At 42.6% G+C, this 20,263-nt stretch overlaps 1 protein-coding gene across 2 annotated transcripts in view; it reads left to right on the top strand.

The window, feature by feature from the left end:
- PTPN3 (protein tyrosine phosphatase non-receptor type 3) overlaps positions 1 to 20,263 on the top strand; it is a 195,871-nt gene that overhangs the window by 95,539 nt on the left and 80,069 nt on the right. Inside the window, exons 14-17 of one of the 2 annotated variants that reach the window (XM_090049136.1) lie at positions 2,944 to 2,967; positions 13,433 to 13,631; positions 16,410 to 16,487; positions 17,775 to 17,831. In XM_090049136.1, coding sequence (XP_089905262.1) covers positions 2,944 to 2,967; positions 13,433 to 13,631; positions 16,410 to 16,487; positions 17,775 to 17,831 — 358 coding nt within the window. The remainder of the gene's footprint in view (positions 1 to 2,943; positions 2,968 to 13,432; positions 13,632 to 16,409; positions 16,488 to 17,774; positions 17,832 to 20,263) is intronic. The other variant, XM_090049138.1, reaches the window with a different exon arrangement.

The following is a 20,263-nucleotide window of genomic DNA, read 5'->3' as shown; positions in this document are numbered from 1 at the left end:
TATATTAAAACAGAATATGTTATATTTAATAATCTTTAGGATTGTATGACAAATTGAGGTATGTGAATTTAAAGACAACTTTTTGGATCAGCTAATTTTGGGTGACTTGTATTTTATTCTAAATGTAAAATTTAGCCACAACTTATAGAATATATATCTATAAATGAGTTTTTACATATGATACATTTTAATATTTTTTTCATACTATTTTCCAGCAAGTAATTAATTATTTTAAATCAATATAGATTTTAAGATTATTGAAAAAGTATTAGTAAATTGGCCTAAAAAGACCTTGTACATAATTGGTCTTTCCTTCCTCATTTGGCAGAAATATACTTAAAACATGTAGGGTATCTATTTAGCTCCCTCTTAAACTGACAGTTTTCAAGGTTTCTCTCAGAAGGATCTTCTGTTCCTACTTCTAGTTCTGTTGTTTACTTTCATCTACCTTTTAGACTTCTGAGTTGCCAGTAGTCCAGTCTGGTTGTCCTGTCAATATGACCAGCTAATATACCTCCATTCAGGTCCTAGATTTGTCAGAGGCAAATTGGTAGTTGCCATCTTACTTTAATAGTAAGTTACAAATAAATGGATGTCAGCTGTTGTCACTTGCTCATTTATAAACCGAAAATGTAGTAGAACAAACAAGGAGCTGGGTTTCTTGTGGCTGTATGAGAACTGGAATCACTGTCCTTTGTCTTGTACAATAGGTTTCATGAAATGCTGTCTTGATACTACTTAACTCAGTATTGTATTAATAGGTGCTACTCCTGACCCCCAACTTCTGTCAAGGTGGAGGAGACCATTACCTCAAAAATGACTCTTTCTCTTGCTCATCTCTTGCCTCCTGAAGGGTGGTGATTTTTAACACACCCTGTGAAGCTTTCCTGATTTCTTTTTCTTGACCATAGGAAAGAGGGAGCAGAATGGTTTGTGGTTCCATGGAGATTATATAGGAAGTAATTTTGTTATGTTGGAAAGCTTTTTGAATTTTTATTGAAAATATTTCTTCTGACTCCAGGACATTGGAGTTGGGACTTTCTACAAATGAAGAAAGCTCTGTTTTAAAGCCTGGATGGATATTCTATTACAAATGAGTCAAAAAAGAGAGAGGAAGTATCTCATAGTTGCAAATATACAAAGAACCCAGTGGTCAGACAACTAGTACACACAAGAAAAGCATGCTTGGTTTATAGACCAAGTAAATAATGGTACCTTTCTTTTTTAGCAAGATAGTACTCAGTGAGGTGCTTTCTGGATGGAAGGAAAGAATGCGAGGCATTGAATCAGCTATTAGATAGAAATGCCAAAAAGCCACGCTGAAGCACATGATCAATACAAAAGCTGGGGAGCTGGGTCAAACTGAATTGATGCCTCTTCCAGTAAAGCTCTGGGGTCTTTTTTGTTTTTTCCCTCGTGTCAGTGCCCATGGATTCCATCTCTATCTGCTGCAACAAACAGAAGATTTTTTGGCAACAGTTTTAGACATGGGGGGTTTTTTGTTGTATTTTTAAGAAATATCCATTTTACTGAATTAAATCTAAAAATAAATCGTATGGAATGTCTTCGGTTTTGTTTTCCAAAGTTTTAGATTTTGCCCTCAAAAGGTGTAGTTGGTAAAGTTTTTCTTGAGTACAGCTGTAACATCCTCATTCTAGGAAGGATCACAAGATAAGGACACACCAAGTTTTCGTGGTTAATAGTAAGGTAATTGATGCTGTTTATGTTTAAATAGTCATTAAATGTTTGGTTAAAGGTTTGAGATAAATGTTACTAAGAACAGTATTGAAATGAATGAGGTAAACTTCTGAGAACTGTTGTTTCAGGCTAACTGCAGATTCAAATGGTTAACTCCTATTGATTTATGCTATGTTCACATTTTGAAGAGTCAGACATGTAAATATTTAACAAAAAGGAAAAAAGGCTTATAATGTTAGGTGCACATATTCCTTTTGTAGCACTGTATAAGCCTTTGTATCACTCTTGGAAGTGAGTTCAGGTTGTTTGTAGTGCGAAAAAGATGGCACATCTGCCAGTTTCAAATCTTTTGTGGCACCACTTGTAACCTGTTGACTTGTACTTGTATACCTACAGAGGGTCTTCAAGAGTACTCCTACTCCCCTTCCTCATTTCCAAAGGAAGCATAGCAATCCTGGCAGCCAGAGCTGATCAAACAGACAGGAGGCTGATCAACAAACAGGAGGCTGCTCTTTAGCTCCTGTTGTGCCCTGGCTGGATAGCAGGTCTTTGCTGGGACTTAGTAGCACTTCAGCTAGGGTGTACGCCTTCTGGATTTGTGTACACCCTCATAATGCTCTATTTTGTAGTACTATATAAATGAACATGTGCATATAGCCAGATTACAGGAGAAACCCTTCAGCAGGAAAAATTCTTCCAGATATTCGGAGGCATGCAACTACTTTTAAGTGTTCCAAATTTATACATGTTTACGTGCTCATTCCAGATCTTTTTAGCTCTCAGAGCTTGCTGGTTCCTAAACTGTGGTCTTGTGGACCAGTAGTAATTTGTGGAACAGCAGACAATTTGCAGAGAACTGCCTGGTAACATGGTTCTGGTTCTTTTTGTTTCCACCTGCTACATTACCCTTGTGCCTGCAATGTTTGTGGGGCATGTCAGAATTTTGTTAAACTGTCTGTATTTTGACAATGTCATATATTGGCATAGTTTATGGTTGCGGTGTTCTCATTAGTTGGACTTGTGCCAGAAAGGAATGAAATGCTGGAGCTAGTTTCAGCATTTTTGGTGTTCTACAAGTTCTTATTTCTGGTTCAAGGTGTATTTAGTTTGTAGAATTAAGTCATCTCTAAACAGCTTATGAATAAAATACTGGTTTTGAAGTTACTTTCTTTGGTTACAGTTATAATATATCTGTTTGGTGTCTCCTATGGAAGTTTGCCTTATGCTTGTTTTGCTTTTTAACAGGTCACCTGAACAAGAATCATCAAAGTAAGTGCTATTGCAAGGGTATATAAATTTTCTACCCTTTGATCTGAGAATTCAAGATATGAAATAAAATTGTAAATGGAGCAAAATCTTTGTAGACCTGTAGTTAGTTGGTGGGGTGGGGTGGGAGGGAATGTCATTTTATGTTATATACTTCTAATTTAAAATAAATCATTTAGGAACATGGTGAATCTGACCTGTCTGTGTAAGTGCTTAAATATCATTCACAAAATATATTCGTTTAAAAATGTTCTGACAAATATTTTGTAGAAGTTTTAATAATGCTGAAATCCACTGATGATTCATCTGGTAAGTCTGCATATAGCGCCATATCGTATTCTATTTAGCAGTTTTGGACAATAAGTGTGATCTATAATCTGGTATTACAAAGTGAAATCTGAAAATTTATTTTATTCCTCACAAATTGTCCTAATATGATTCATTTACATGTACAACCTCAGTTGTTACATAGTACTGACCTACATGACTCAAAAAAAACTCTTAGGTGAACTATTTAAATTAGCAATTACAACTTATAATATGTATAATAGTTATGTTATATTTGTGTTTTGTTGTTATCATTTGTACCCAAAAATGCTGTCCACTAAAGAGGTGTTTAATGATCAGTGATTTCTGAAGCCTGTGAAAAGGCTAAAATTGTAAGTACCTTTCTGGAAATGAATAATGGGCATTGTTTTAAAAATCAACAAAAAGACAGGCGTGTCACATTACTGATGCACAGCAGTAAAAGTGAACAGTAGAAATTTTAACACAAAGCTAAGCTGGCCTCATGGTGCCTTGTTACCTTCAAGGCTGTTGACGTCAACAGCTTTCAAAACTTTGAAAACCAGGAAACCATGGAGAGTTAAGGTGAAACAGATTTTTGTCATTTAACATCCTGCATTTCAGAATTTTAAGTACATCCTGCTACCCTAATGCAACATTAACTCTCTGCCTGGAGCCCAAGGAGTATATATGAGCAATGGTCCAGAGAAGGTAGCTCCATAACTGTACATGAGAGTTCTGAGAATTACCATATTTACTCAAATACAAAACAAGGTTTTCCCTCCCAACTGTAATGGGGGCAGGGAGAGCTCCACATCTTATTATCAGTCACATACAAGGAAATCTTACTAAATACATTGTCTGTCATTAAACTGCTGCCAAAAGCAGTACATGCTCAGCAATGGAAACCAACTGTGAAATGGATTAAATGCAGCCAACATTGAGCGTGACCATAAAACATGTGGCCTGTATTGGGCAAGTATGCTGATGGGAACCTTTTTTCAAAAAAAGCAAATTTTGTTAAAAAACACACTTATCCTATACTTACAAAACAACACACATTAAACATCCTTGTTTTATCAAGACTTCACAGCACAGAAATAACTATGTACTACATGTATTAAACCTTTAACATGCATCAACTTCCCAGAAGAATCAAACACTTACAGAAATATTTTCCTTCATACAGAACCCCATGAAAAAACTCTTACCTCAGTAACCACCCGAAACTTTCTTTCCTTCCCAGTAGTCCTCTCTTGGTTTAGTGAAACAGGTATGTCCAGTCCTTTTCCCTCCACTTCTTCTCTGTCTCTTCCTCTCCAGTCTTTTCCTTCTCCTGATTAATGTAGTATTTCAGTTTATGCAGCCCCAGCTTTGGGCACTTCACTTTTAGTGAAAGCCAACCCCTTAAAAACCCAAAGGTTTCTTATTTTCCATACACTAGTTTTAACACATGCTAATAAATCCTTAATAATGTTTCCTCTGGTCTCTTTGATATGAGTCCATATAGTACCGTCTCCCACATTAATGACGGATTTATTTTGGTGATACTCAAAAAGCAGCAGGCCTTTCCCATGCCCTTTTTGCATATGTGCACTCCCAAAACATGTCCCACTGTTTCTTGTTCCCTGCACCTCTATCTTGGGCACTTTGATAAGCTCATCAAGCCCCATCTGTATTGTACTTCTCTCACTGGCAAGATATTTCTTACAACCGTCTACAGTAGGTAAACATGTTTGCCTTTTAGTTGTTTACCTACCACCGCTCTCCACATATTCTTCACTTGTCCTGCTGTGAAGTTTCCCACCAGTGCCATCCTGTCTTTCCCCCTTACTGCTTTCATCAATTTCTTATGACCCTTCAGCACCTCCAGCCCTACTTTCCCTGTTTTATTCCTCTGCATGAATCCTTCCATTCTGATGTAATGTGTGGTAGAGGTAATGCCCCAAGAGAGAACTTACCACAGAGGGGAGAGCTGCCAAGCCGGCAGAATATTGCAGAGAACTGGAAGTCCAGTGGGAATGAAACCATGGTAGGGGAAAATGCCGTGGCAACAAAAGGAGGAAAAAAAGCATGATGAGCCCAGGAAGAGCCAGGATCAGCTCTAACCCCGGCATGGACCCCGGCATGGCAGTGCCGATTCGCCGCCCAGCCTCTTAAGGAGACAATAAAAGGTCTGACAGAGTCGGAGCAGGAGGGACCAGAAGTGAGGCTTCTGTTGGGGCCACAAGATCCCCAAGGAGGAAAGAGCTCCAGGCAGGAGCAGTGCTGGCTGCCCCAGGAAGAGGCACCTGGATATGAGACAAGCCTGCGAGGGCTAAGGTACTTACCAGAAGCAGAGTCGTGGATCCTGGGCGTCTCCGGACGTGATTGGACCACCAGGGATCCTGCAAAGGAAAAGAGAGCTGGGAGTCCAGACCACAGCCGATACACAGCCAGGGAAAGTAAAGACGTACTAGGAAACAAGGTAACCTGGGGACAGGAAGGACCGTAGGTCAGTCTCACTACAGCTTGGAGCCCAAGCCAAGTAAGGTCCAAGTCCTATTGTTCTAAAGTAATTACAAGATTACCACTGTGGCTTGCCCTAGTGGTGGCCACAAGATAACAGCTTAAGGTTGGCGTAAGGCAGGATATAGGGGAGGCAGAGCCCTGAATCGGGAAACTGGACAAATAAAGTTAAGGAGGGTGTCAGAGAAGGCGAGACATAACATTTTACTCCGGATAACAAACATATTTTCCATCAAAGACGTGGCAGTAGAAAACCCCTGAAGGCCTTCCAAGACTAATAAGCCAACTTCAAGCTATCTATTTCCCAAGGAGATGGCAAGGCCTGGAAGGTCTATAAGAGCCAGAAGTGCTAGCAAACACCATGGGAAATTGCAAATGTATTAGTAGTTGCCAGACCCATGGATTCCTAAAACAGATCTGATGTACTCCCCATTACCTCAAAATTGAAGCTGTGTGAAATCAGGTGATATGTGCTGCTTTCCCCCTGTTATTGCCTTCCATAGTGCACTTACATATTTTCATAGATGAACAGTCCCAGGTCTGGCAGCCCCCATCTCTCTTGCTTTAGACAGGTCAGCTTTAGCCAGCCTTTCTCTTTTTTGGCATTCCAGAATACACACATTTCCCTCCTGTACTTTTGCTATTTGCCACCACATCAGTGGGAATACAATTCCTGTATATAGAATAATTGGCATTAACACAGCCCTACCCACCTCCACTTTTTCAGACCATAACCAAAGTATTAGCCATAGCCTTGCCATCAGCTTTTCCCATGCTGTATTATGTTTTCCTTCAGCATCCATCAGGATCCCTAGCACTCTGATTTCTCTCTCTTTTATTTGAATGTCCAGCTTCCTAATTCCTCCAGTTCCCTACTCCCATTATCATGTTTTTCAATCTGTTTTGTTTAGCCCCTGTCACTTCTCCATACTCTGTGTGCTTTAGCACCCTTTCCACTGAAAGTCTATCTCTAACATTTATATTATCCATGTACCATACACAGTTTACCTCACCCCCTTCTGGTATGTTTACTCGATTATGACTTTGTCTTTTCTTATTCTTTGTGCCTATGGTTCCATGCTGCTCACAAATAGTAATGGTGACGGGGGCACCCTTGTCTCACCCCTGTATGCATTTTAAAGTCTTTGCTTAGGTGCCCATTAATTTGGATTTGACTCTCTTCTTCTCTGTACAATAACCTTATCCAACACACATTTCTCTGGGAACCCCATTCTTCATAGTACCTTGAATATGTAATCATGATCCATTCTGTCATATGCTTTCTGTACATCTAGGTTTGCTATAACTTGATTCCTCTATACATGCTATTAAGGCAATGAAATAAACTCCATGTAGTTTGTGCTGGAGTCCACTGCTCCTGAACACAGCATCTACATGTGTGCCTGGGACCCACAGCATTTTGAGCTAGGGTGGAACTGCCCTGGGCTTGCAGCAGGCCTGGGGGTTCAGCCCCGGGCTCCAAGTGTGGCAATGTTGGGCAGTAGAGGGGCTGGCTGGGCACACAGGTGCTAAAGTACTAGATAGCAGGTAGATCCCACACTTTAGCTCCCTTGTACCCAGGCAACCCTTGTCACAATCTACATGTGCGTTTCAGTGGAGTAAGTTACTCTGCCCTAAGATAGCATGGCAGAGTTAATTCATTTACTGTGCCCTAATACCAGTGTACTTGTAAACTGTGATGCTTTACTGTGGAGCTAATTAGGTCAACTCCACAGTAAGGTGCACGTGTAGATGTACCCATTGTGTTTGTTTTCCTCTCTTGGATGTGGGACAGTATATCTTTGATCACCAGGGGTCCTGGCTTTCTCTGATTTAAAAAAAAAAAAATCACATTCTCTGACAACCCCTGAAAATCTTTTACTAAAATTTAAAAGCCCCCTGCAGCACACCCCAGCCCTGCTGGTGCTTCTTACTGCCCCCAAATCCCCACCAATACTGCTGGTGCCCCTCACTGCCCCCAGAACAGGCCCCCCCCCCCCCCGCCCACAGCTCCGACCCCCAACTCTGCCAGAGGGGGCTCCCTCTTGCTAGGGCTATGGGGCCAGGGCCCCAAGTCTGCAGCTCCCTGCCTTCAACAGCAGGCAGCTTTAGCAGAATCAACATGGAACTAGCTCCCCCACTGCCGCTCCCTGCTCAAATGGGGCCAGGGCTCCTGGCTCCCCCCCCCAGCCCTGCTGGTGCCCCCAGCCATGACCTACAACCCCACAGCCCTGCCAGAGGGGCCCCCATCCCCTGCAAGCCCCACTTATCTCACAGGCTCTGGGAGAAGAGTGAGGCTGAGCAGAGTGGAGCGGAGCTGTGGATGAGTGAGAGCCTTAGGCCCCACCCTTCCCCTTCTGGGCAGGGCTGGGCTTTACCGCCCTGTTTGCCAACAGCTCTTGCAGGCTGGAGCTCAACCAGCCTGCAGAGCTGTTTGCAAAAGCAAGGAATCTGCAGGTTTCTCTGACAAAAAGGGGCAATCCATGGTTTTCTCAGTTTGTGGGAAACGGAAAACGTGGATCTCTGCTGATTACTCTGATTGCTCAGAGATCTTTCTGCCTGTACTGGTCATCGTGCATTATCTTCTGGAGGATGTTTTCTTCATCCTCAAACCAGCATCTTGGCCACTAACTTATAGTACATATGAAGGAATGCAGTCGGTCTCTAGTTTTTCAGGAGTTCCTTCTCCCCTTTCTTGAAGAATAAATCATAATGCCTCTTGTAAAATCTTCCCCTGCCTTTCTTGCTTCTGCTGTTTCTCTGAACATTTCTTTCCTACCTGTGCCCAAAACTTTTGGTAAAATTCTATAGGTACTCTGTCTGCTTCTGGTGATTTCCCTCTTTTAAAGGTTTTAAGCACTCCTCTACTTTAAGCTTATATTTTCTTCCATCTTCTTTGCTTCCTCCTCCTGTACTTTCTTCTAATTTCTTTTCAGTCTCTTCCAAGAAATCCTTCATGTTTTTCCTGTCTGTTTCCTTCTTCTGGTATAGCTCTTCATAAAATCTTTTAGTCACCTCCAGCACCTCCTGCTTTTCCTTCCAGGCACCACCACCTTCCTGCACTGCTTTAAGCTCTCTTTTTGCTTCCTTTGCTCTGGCCGAAAAGTAACAGGACCACTCATTGTTTTCTCCCACACAGGGTGCTTGTACAAAGAATGTTTTCTCTTTTTTTGTCTTTCTTTTAATCCAGGTTACTAACTCTTGCCTTGTTTCTTCTTGCTCTTCTTATTACCTGTCTTCCTTCTGTGGCTTCCTTTAACAGCTCCTGCATCTTTCTTTGCAGCTCTTTTAACTCTTTTGTTCTTTTCCCTGCACATCTTCAACCTTCCTTCCTGAAGAATTCTCCCATCCTCTTCTTTACCTTCATCCACCATTTTCTGATAGTCCTGAAATATTTCTTCAGTTTTCATCAGCCCTTATACTGTCTGATGTACGCTTGATGTATCTCTTCATCTTGTAACAGCCACACATTTAACTTCTACAGTCCCTTCCCTCTCATGTGGCTCTTTCCAAAACTCATTTCTACCTTCAGCATCTGATAATCACTAAAAGCTACATGTATGGTTTCTTTCTTCCTTATCCTTATTGTTTTTGATAGAAAGACAAAGTCAGTTCTTTATTGTTTCTTTTCACTGGGGTATGTTTTAGTGAAAACCTACTCTGTTGCCCACACATCTCTTACTGACTCTTCTTTTATTACATTTATTAACAGTCTGGATGAGCTGTCTGAAGCACTGTTTCCTCCTTCCCCTGTTCTGTCACCCACTTTGATTAGATAGTTGAAATCTCCTGCTATTATCTGTGCTCTCCCTCCAACCACATGAACCACTAGCTTTCTTAGTAGTGTATTCCTTCCCTCTCTCTCTGGTGCATATATATTGAAGATTTCTAATTCTGTTCCCCCGACTGATGGTATCATTTGTTGCTATCTGCCACTGATGACTTCTACCTCAGGGGTGGGCAATTATTTTGGGCAGAGGGCCGCTTACTAAGTTTTGGCAAGCCATCGAGAGGGCCACATGATATGCAGCCAGGGGCAGATGAATATTAATTTTCTACATTTTTTAGGGGCCCCGCAGGCCAGATAGAATCGCCTGGCAGGCCACATTTTGCCCACCTCTGTTCTACCTGCTTTGCTCTCAGCTCTGGTTCTTGAATAACATTGTTGCCCCTGCTGCTTTGTTCTCACTTGTCCCTGATTACCAAGCCGGTCCCCATCTCCACCTTTTCTCAAAGTGTTTATTATCTGTCTCCCCTAGTGTACCACACTCTTTTAGGCAGATTGTCTGCCCTTGCTTGGTTCAACACTGGTTCAATCTGTTCCCATCCTTTCCTTGTTAAAGTACACCTGATGTTAAGTGAAACTATTTGTCAGTGCCATTTATGCTTGTTTTAAAGTGAGTGAACCTGTGCCTTTAAGTTTAGTCTGTGCTTGCTTTGAGCTGAGTGTGCCTGTCCCTTTTACGGTTCATTTGTACTACTGCTGAGTGGCAGACTCCTTCCCCTCCCTCACTCACATTTCTGTAGCCTTTCTAAGTTCCTCAGTCACCTTTGCATGTAGGAAGGCTTGAATATTCCTGCTTCCCTACCACTTTCTGCCTTCTGGTCTCTGCTCTGGATTGGAGCCCAGAGGTGTTAGTGCCATGAAACTGGTCTCCCACTCTGCCTCTGACTCACCTCCCTCATTATCAGGTTTCTTCTTCTTGGTCTTTAGCCCCTCTGTTTTCTTTCTTTTCCCAGTCTGTATCTCTTGTCATTTATACACGTGCTGGAGGGAGAGGGCTTTAATTAGCGCAGATCCAGTGTCCAGGGAGGGGGCTTTAATTAGAGCAGCTCTCTGAGTGCCCAGACCCATGTCATGTATCACCATCCCTGCACTTCATTTGGCAGTGGGGGTGCTTTTTCTAAAACTTGCTGAAGGAGCTTTAGATAAAGCACCCCCACTGCCATTCTGAAGTGCAGGGACACTGATGCACAAGAGGTGGGAGGCTGCTGGAGCGCAATTGCCATGCTGGTGCTCCAGTGTGCTGGAATTCCAGCGCATCAGAGCAGCCTCCCTTTGGATCTTTCTATTGCTCTGTCTCTTCTTCTGTTGTCTTTCTTCCCCAGCCGTGCCTCCATGTCTGAGCTGTTTGCTGTTCCTGCTTTCCCTTCCATTCTATCTCCTGTTTCCTCCTGTGCTGACTCAGTCACAGAGATTCTGCCCCCCTCCTTCTTTAGTTCAGCCTCCCGCAGGGTTTCTTCCACCATTTCTACCTCAGTGTCCACTCCCTTGTCTCCCCCTCTGGATTTTGCCATTCTTTGGGAGATCTGATTATACTTGCAAAGGCTTTAGAGCACCTTCAATACAAGTGTCCTTCTCCCTTATAAATAGTGCATTTTAGAGACTCCTGGCACTCTGCTGCTCTATGCCCCATCCTCATCCGTAGCACACCGTGAGGGCATTTGCTGTGCCATTTTGGTTGCCTGTACTACGCTATAAAACCCCTGTTTGCCTCAGTCTTTATCACTGATGGGAGGTGCAGCATCCCACGTGGGTTCCACTTGTCTGCTTGTAACACTACTCCTGCCCTCCAAGACTCTGTCCAGATAGCATATTTGTGCCTTACTTTCTTTACTGACATTTCCCTTTGGACATACTTTTCCTGCTATTTTTCTGTCTTCTGCTTATAGTAATGTAGTCCTACATTTCTCTGCATAGTTCCTCCAAAAATTCACCCTTCTCCATCTTGGTAAGTCAATTCCCAAGTCTTTTGGTTGGGGAAAGTAATAAGGCTGGGGAGTTGCTCCGCCTGCACTTCTAAGATCTCAAACAGTACCTTTTCCAGGAAAATCATATCCGTTTATTGTCAATCCTGTCTGATTCCCATCACCAGTTAAAGTTGCCTTTACCCTCTCTAGCTTCTCTTGGTGCCTCTTCCATGTTTGCCCACTGTACCACTCCCAGGGGATCAGCCTGCTGTTGTGCTTCTGCCATCCTCTGTTTCTCACCCGACATAACTTCTGCCTCTCTCACTCTGTATCTTGCTCTCCTCTGCTCCTGTCTTCCATCTGGCATCATCACTCTCATTGTTGCTGCCTCTGGCATTGCTCCCACTGTCACCTTCTTTCTTCTTTTCTTCTCCACCTTTGTCCACCCTCCATCTATCTCCAGGTCTTCACTTCCACACTTTAACTCTTTTTCCACCTCATGCTTACTTGCTACCACATCCATTGTTTTGAGTTTCGGGTCTCCCTCTTCTGCTTCTTGCACCAGTGCTTCCCAAAGTTTTCCTCAGCATGATTCCATTTAACATCTGGTTCTAGTCCTGAGTGGGGGCTAATTAGCACATGGATCCTTTATCAGAGGCTATCTGGAGTATACACACATGCTAAGCTGTGGGGTCACTATGGCTTGAAACACTGTTGATTGTTGTGGGGCCCAGCCCAGTGAACTATGTTCTTTGAATTTGGACCAATATCATGCATAATTTATACTACATATATGTAGGTGCTAAAATGCTGTTCACAAGTGTGTTTATGGAGTACCTGTGCCAAAACTTTTAGCAGCTTCAAAAAATGTAACGTGCATCAGTTCTGGATAAATTTAAGTGCATGGCTACTATATGCAAACTGGTACAGCCATGTTTATTTTCAAGGTTATTGGTTTCAGTTTTGCTTCTCATTTCCATGTGCTCAGGGAGAGCAGGGTCTGATAGTACGGAGAGAGGGAAGGGGTTGCCAGGGAAAAAAATTGGAAGGGGGGTGGGGAGTAGAGAGCTAAAGGTCTATCTGACCCCCCACATTTATTTTCCTTGCTATAGCAGTGGGAGGGGAACAAATTCAAGGCAAACCTCCAATAATTAGATGCTGTAACTGTGCTGCATGACTGAGGAACTAATTGGAGTAGATTGGCATAACTGCTACAGAAATAAAAATGTACTTCAGTAGATCCAGTGTGCCTCATTTTATTTCTTAGCTGCATAAGCTAGGTCAGTAGCAACGCACATGACTGTTCTTGTCATGTACATTATCAGCAGTCTTGCATTTTGGTTATGACTTCACAGTCCGTCTTCAGAGCACAGGTTGGTAATGTTTACAAAATCTGATGTAGTTTGTCGCGCCAATTTTAGACTAAGCCAGATGTAGGTAATTCCTATTTCTTTTGCCTGACTCGGACCTAATTTTGCATTAACAAAGGGAGAAGGTGTTCCACAGCATTGGTGTGTTCTGTCCTTTGTGCATTATGTAGCATCTGTGAGCAGAATTGTTGTATCATGTGTTTTTCTGCCTCTTGGGGCATGGCTCAAAGAAGGGATTAAGGTAGCATTGCAGGGTAATAATTCACATCCTGGTTTTCAAAGGTTTTCACCGTACCTGGAAGAGGGATGTTCTGAGGGGCACTCCTGAGCAGGTTTGAAGAGAACTGAAGAAGTGGAAGGCATAGGAAAAACCTGAAGCCACCCTAAGAACATTACTGTTTTAGTGTTGCTTCTCCAGCACAGTACTAGCTGAAATGTATCTACTTTGAGTAGTCTCTTTTAACTAAAAAGTGGTGTTCATCTTTGTATAATAAACCAAGGCTAACCATACTAAAATAACTTGGCATTGCACTTATGTATGTACTAGAGCATGTTGGATTTAAACCTTTAAATACCAGTACCTTTTAATTTCTGTTTTTTATCTTTTACTGAAGGAACATATTGGGAAATAGTCCATCACAGAGCTGTTTGACCCATACTTCACCAAATACCTTGACCCAGTCTCCCAATGGTGTTGGCAACACTTCAGGCTCCTATCCATTGGATGGGGTGGATCAGCAGTTTTTAGAAACATATGACAATGTTACAAAAGGTAGCACCTCAGAAGATTCCAGTCAGTACTACTGTGACAGGGTGAGTTGCACAAGAAAAGTAAACTAAATCAAAAGACAGTATCAATGCAGCATTGTTTGTCTGTTACATAAAACCTTATAAGTTTCCTCCAACAATGTTAACTTGCCCATGTTGCAGGATGTACACATTATTGTAACGTGTTACTTAGAGTAATTCTGGTTTATTCCGGTTTATATTTATAAAGGATGACAAGAGAAGGGTCACCTGTGGGAAGTGAGAGGGGAAAAAAAGGAGGTCACTTGTGGGTAGCTCCTAGAGTTCTTTCAAAGGCTCCAGATTTTCAGATATCTACAGCAAAAATTAAGAAGTCCCTCTGTGGTGGACTGCTAACAAGCTGGTTCTGTTCTGCCCCATGCTTTCCAACGAGGCTTATTTAAAAAAAAACAAAAACAAAAAACCACAACACTCCCCCCCCCCCGGGGGAAAAAAAAATACTAAGAGGGCTGTCTAAGAGCAGCTCCAGACTTTTGGTCTTAAATCCAGCTGGGCAGCAGCTTTCTGCTTCTCCCAGGCTCTTCCTGCCCCACAAGTTTCTTGACCTCCCTTCTACATCTCCTGTTAAAGCGATACTTCTCAATACTCCAAACCTCAATAAGGCAGCCTCCATGTTCTGCCTTTCCAATGGCTGCTGCCCAGATATCCTCTGCATCTCCTTGACCAGAACCACCTCCAGTACTGGCTAGTAACAGCCCCTCATTTACACAGGACCCTTCTCCCCTAGTTTCTCTCTAAACTTCTGTAACACTGGGAATCTTTGCAGAAAAAAATGTCATCTCCTTGTTCTGCTTCCTTGGGAGTTTGACTGTTACTTCCTCAAAATTCCCCAGTGAATCTATCTAAATAAACGACCAGTAAGGGGGAATGTGAGAGTGAGGGAGATTTAAAACAATGGTTGGGTTGGGGGGGGGGAGGGGTCACAGAAAGGAGGGACGGATAGTTAAAATGAGTATTTTTAGAGGAAGAACACAATGAATAGACAATGTGTTGGGGTAAGACCTACATTAAAATGCTTCAGAGCATAAAAGGAGTCATTATAATGGTGTTATGGAAAGATGGAAAGAGGATAAATGACTTTCCTTGAAGTGGAAGAACAATATGTTAGCATGAAAAGCAGAGAGAGGAGGAAAATAAATATTGGGGTTTCCCACTGTTTTTTTCATCCTCACTCTCTCTGTACAGCATTCCCTATTCTGTACAAATCTCTTGTAAACTATATGTACTTACATAACTTGGTATCTCATGCCTTTTTTCTTTGCTTTTTGGATATTGACTGTTATAATGTCCTTTTAATGTTTATTAAAATGCCTAATGTTTTTCTGTGTTCTCCTTAACAGTATAATTCTTCACTAAATTAGGTGCATTATACAAATGGAACTAGAGGTAGCCAGAAAACTATATTTTCATCCTAATGGAATTTTTAAACTTTGTGTGTGTATATTTTTATATATATATTTTGGCATATTTATATGCCTAAATCAGGACTCTTCAATTGGTGGCTGCAATCCTCATGCAGCCCCTGGGCTTCTGGTCCGGGCGCCACTCCCCCCACAACTCCAGTTGCTGCTGCTGCCACTTCTGGAGTCTCAAGGCTCCCCCAGTCTCCTCCAGTTTCCATTTTCTGCCCCTGTCTCTTGGGGTGGGGTGGCACAGCCTGCAGGGCTGAAGGAGCCTGTGGTCAGGGATCTTAGAAGGATCTGGGGTTACTGCATGGCACGGGATCCTGGCACTGTACAGCTGTGATCACCTGTAGTGTGGCACATTGTGCAGGGCATATAGGTGCTAACTCAATGCAGCTAGGGAGGAAGGGGCATGTTGCACAGTATACAGCCTACATAGCATATACTGAGGGTGGTCTGTGGCTCCCAGCCACTCAGCAGTTGGAAAGTCCTGGTCTAAATCTAATAAATCAAATAAGTCTGCATGAATCTTTTCTGGATTTTCTATCTAAAGTGTCATTCAAATTGATGTGGTCAGAAAAAAGAAAAAAACCAAACCCCTCATTTTCATAGTTTCATAGTTTGTAGGGTCGGAAGGGACCTAAACAGATCATTGAGTCTGACCCCCTGCCATGGAGGGAAAGAGTACTGGGGTCAAACGACCCCAGCAAGGGTTGAGGAACAGTTTTGGTTTGGGAGACATTTTAGTAGGAAAAGATTTCTCCTCAAACTTTCAAGCCAGCTCTATGTATAAGCACTCTTTCCTTAGTTGTGAACTTTAGGAGAGTATTGTTTTTGAGAATTAAAGACCAACATCTCAATCAAATAGCAGCTAATTTGCTGCGAAGCAGCAGAAATGAACTTCACCTGGATGAAGGTTATTAAGTCTTAAGTTTCAGCCACACTGGATTCTGAAACTCTTCCAAAAATAATTAAAAAAAAAATAAAGATTCCAATACCCCATCTATCATGGAAAACATTTTCAGTCATTTTAATTAAAGATGGTTGAGCTGGTTTTGGCCCCAGTTGCACAGGGGAAAAAATCATGTTTGACAAGGACCAAATGTTGAAAATATCAAACCTAGCCAATGACAATTCCAAAAGGTTATGAGTAACAGGCGTAAAAAAAAAATGGAATGTCAACTGTCATAGTTGCTGCCATTTCCTCTGTAATAAACGTGAAGATCAAATTGTACTGTATTGTACTGTCCTAGCTCCTCTTCTTTTTATGATACATTTAGTTGGAGGTTTGGGGATTTTTTGATCCATTATGTATAGAAAAGAATTGCTTCTATTTTGTCCAGAGAACTGGAAAATCTAGAATATCTTTATTGTGTTACAGAATGAAGTAATAGATGGGGATTTACTTTTGGTGCATATCACCCCAGATGAAGATGGGAAGTTTGGATTTAATCTAAAGGTAAACGGACAGTGTTTAGAACCCTGTTAATCACAGGCGATGCATGGCAGGGGGTGCACATGCCCCCCCCGAGACTGGCCACCGCTGGCTTCTGTGGCCGGTTGCCGCCTCCCTTTCCTGCAGATGTGGCCACCAGCAGCTGGAAGCAGTCCCCGCTCACCTCCGCTGACAGCACGGATGGCGGCTGCAGGTGGTCCATACCTCCTGCCACTTCCCCCTCCCCCCTCCTGCCACTGCCACCTTTGCGGCCGCCTGTGGGTGGTCCCCGTTCAACCCGCCCTTGCCACTGCCATCACTGTGGCTGCCTGTGGGTGGTTCCCGCTTGCTGGTGCTCCACTGTCGCTGCCTGCAGGCGGTCACTGTGCCCTCCCAGCCTCCAGGGGCATGTGTCATTCATGCTGTGAATTATGTAGTTAAAAGGAATTGGTGTCTTGGTCTGTCAAATCTCTGTTGTTGTTTCCATTCAGTGTGTATTTTTGTTTCTTTCTGAAATAAGTGCTCCATTCTAAGCTATCCAAAAGGATTTCTCCTGAGCCCAAGTCAAGAACTTTCTAAACAGTTTCCAAACAATAAATTCCTGAAATATAGGTAGCAAATAACTGGCCTGACCTTCAAAACAAGCACTGTTCCCATTTGCTTTAATGGAAGTTAGTAAGTGCTTAACATATTAGCAAAATATACCATTTTTCTAGGTGCCTGTCTGTGGACTTTGTTGCTTAAGTATAGGCAGCAGACTTTTACTCTCACTTGAACAAAGGTCAATGATATACCATTGGGTATGGTCATGGCAAGTTAGTTATTGAAGAAATGAAGGTTAATACATATGAAGAAATCAGAAATAAATGTTAATGCAATACATTTCTGATTAATGTCCTCTTTAATGTGCCATTACATTGCCATTACATATGGCATGATATGTGATTGAGAATCAGACCCGGACTCTAGTATCTCTTCTTAGTCATGTATCCATGGACATTTTGGGGCCATCTGTTTCACGGTACAAGCACGGGGAAAGTTGTTTTTATATTGTTAGATTTCACTGCCAGAAGGGCTTAAAGAGTGTTAATGATTGGAGACTTAAGGGTTGATCCTTAAAATAGCTTAATCCTGTGTTAGCACAGCTTTAAAGTATAGGCATCTTTGAGGAAATACATGATGAGATTGAAGTACAAAGTGTGAATGTTTTATTCATATAGAACCAAAAGATAAAGTATGTGTTATTTAATATAGTGCTTAGATTTACTCTGATAGTGTATTCATGGTCATTCTTGCCTTGGCATTCTTTAGGGTGGTGTTGATCAAAAAATGCCTCTAGTGGTGTCAAGAATAACTCCTGGGTCACCTGTAAGTAAACCCTTAAATATTTGCATTGCATCTTACATTATAGCAAAAGCTAAATTTCTTTTCAAGGTCTTTATGCTGAAAGTATCTTCAAACCAACTAGTTAGTATAAAGTACCAGCTGGAATATTCTGGTGATCCAGCAGGGGAATCATACAGGGCAGTGTTTAAAAAATACATCCCCATCTCCTTTAGAATTACAGAGTTAAAACTATGATTCTGGATACATTTCCTTCCTGTAAAAAAAAAAAAAAAAAAAAAAAAAAAAAAATTATATATATTTTCATGTATTTCAGCAGGTATTCAGCTACAAACCACGATAGTTGAAACATTGTCTTGATTGTTTTTTTAAATAAATGGTAAAGAAAGATATATTATTTAAAAAATTTTTTGAGGCTGAGTGCCCTTATATTTGAAGCTCCTTTTGTGAGTACCATTTTAAAAATGTTTTCCACAAAGCTTTATAGTAAATGGTGTTAAGCTTAATTTTATTTTGATGTGGATTATCTAATTGGTTTAATCTTACAGGAATTTTTTTGAATAACCTTCATTTTACAAGAAGTTTCAGTAAAAAAGGATAGTACATGAGTGCAAAATATATGTTAAAAAACTGTGACAGGGGGCTGTCATGAGGCCACTCTTGATGTCAGCCTGGCCACCTGTCTGGGGCAGTCTGCCCTGTCTTGTCTGCCACATCTTACTGTTTTAAAACTGATGTAAAATACGGGAGGCTGCCCATTAAGTGCCCCAATGCTTAGGGCATTATACACAGCTCTGACCTTCCCTATACAGTGTCCCATGCCTCACAGATGGCATCCAAAATCAGTACTAGGTCACTGGTCCAAACTATGTATTATTACTTCCCCCTGCTCCCTTGCTGACCTATACCACTCAACCTCTGGCCCAAATGCAGCCTGAGGCATCCATAGACCTTGGCTATTATGCCCCCTTCCCTGGGGCTTCAACCCATGCCCTCTCACTACAGTCTCCTACTCAAGTTGTAACTCCCTTTTGGGGTCATGCTGTGCCCTGCAGGTTGCCCCTGCAATCCTACTCTGTGCACCCCTGTGCAGTCGTTCAGGCCCACCTCAACAGACCCTACTTATGCACAGTCCTTCAGGCTGCCACTATGAGCCCTATTCTGTGCAGGCCTCTACACACATTTTCTGCCCCCCTCACTGGGGCCATCAGGGTCTTACACCCCATGGGGCTCAGGTGTCTCAGTAGGCATGCCTGGCCCCCCACCGGTTTCTACATCTGGGTTACCCACCAGGTTGTGGGGGGCTGGGGCTGTAAGGCACCCCATACTTGCCTTTTACTAGAGGGGCAACTGGTTTGGCATTTCCTGGGGACCACCCCACCACACCATCCTACCCTAGCAGGGTATAGTTTTACATCATTCCCTAGGACCAGGAGCCTCCAACTTCCCCATAGCTCCTTCCCTGTACCTCCAAGATGTTGTGAGCAGCACCTCCAGCCAGGTGATGTTCTCCCTATGGCTGTACCCAGGAAACTGCTGACTCCCCTACTAAGGCCTGTTCTTATTGCCAGCAGCTGAGTCCTCTTTCCCAATCAGGTGGCCTCATGCTGGCTGTGTGGCTCCTGATTAGGGAGTGCAGTCACCTGCAGGCTGCTCTGCTGCTTTATCTTAGCCCTTAAAGTGGCAGGCCAAAGGTGCCCTGCGACAGACAGCATGATAAGCATAGATAATATTAGATTCCACAAAAAAATGAAGTACATCTCTGTTCCTTGTTGCTTACTACTTGGCATTTGTAAATTCACTTGTAACACAGTGTTCAGTGAGCCTGTGGGCTATTCTGACTACCCAGTTAGAGCCTCTCACTGTTAACACTCCTTCATTTTTTTGCTGTTGCTTTAATTTACTCTAGTATTGCTCATTATCCTGTAAATTTTACCTCAGGGAACGCTGTGTAGTGCTTTATAATTCAAGACCTACTTAATTTGCGGCTTTGCAGATTTTGTGGAAATTGCAAAATCCAGGATTGTCCCCAAAATCTGTGAAACTGGCAACAGAAACAAAAATAAAATGCTGGCTCCTCAGTAGGATCCAGCAGTCCTTACCGCCAAGAGGAGAAGGTGCTGGCTGGTAGGGGAGCACGAAGGTCAGCAGATAAGATGGTGGCTGCCCTGTTGACCCTGCCGGGGCCTCTCCACCAATCAGCAGCAAGGGGTGGGGCAGCCAGCAATCAAGATGGCAGCCACCCCCTTGTTTCCTCCCCCTCCCCCAGCCTCTCCACCAATTGGTGGTGAGGAGCAGGGCCTCTCTGCCAGTCAGTGCCAAGGGGTGGGGCCACCATGAAATGCCCATGAAATTGGCTCTGTGTGCCATCAGTAAGCCGCCAAAAAACCTTTGTCTTGCCACTATTTAAGTAGGTCCCTTATTATAATATTATCTCGCTAAATTTCGCAAGTAAT

The sequence above is a fragment of the Crocodylus siamensis genome, chromosome 5 (genome assembly GCF_052110815.1).
Source record: "Crocodylus siamensis isolate JL-2025a chromosome 5, ASM5211081v1, whole genome shotgun sequence".
Classification (NCBI taxonomy): Eukaryota; Metazoa; Chordata; order Crocodylia; family Crocodylidae; genus Crocodylus; species Crocodylus siamensis.
Note: the sequence above shows the minus strand (reverse complement) of the source record. Positions and strands in the feature narration are given on the sequence as shown.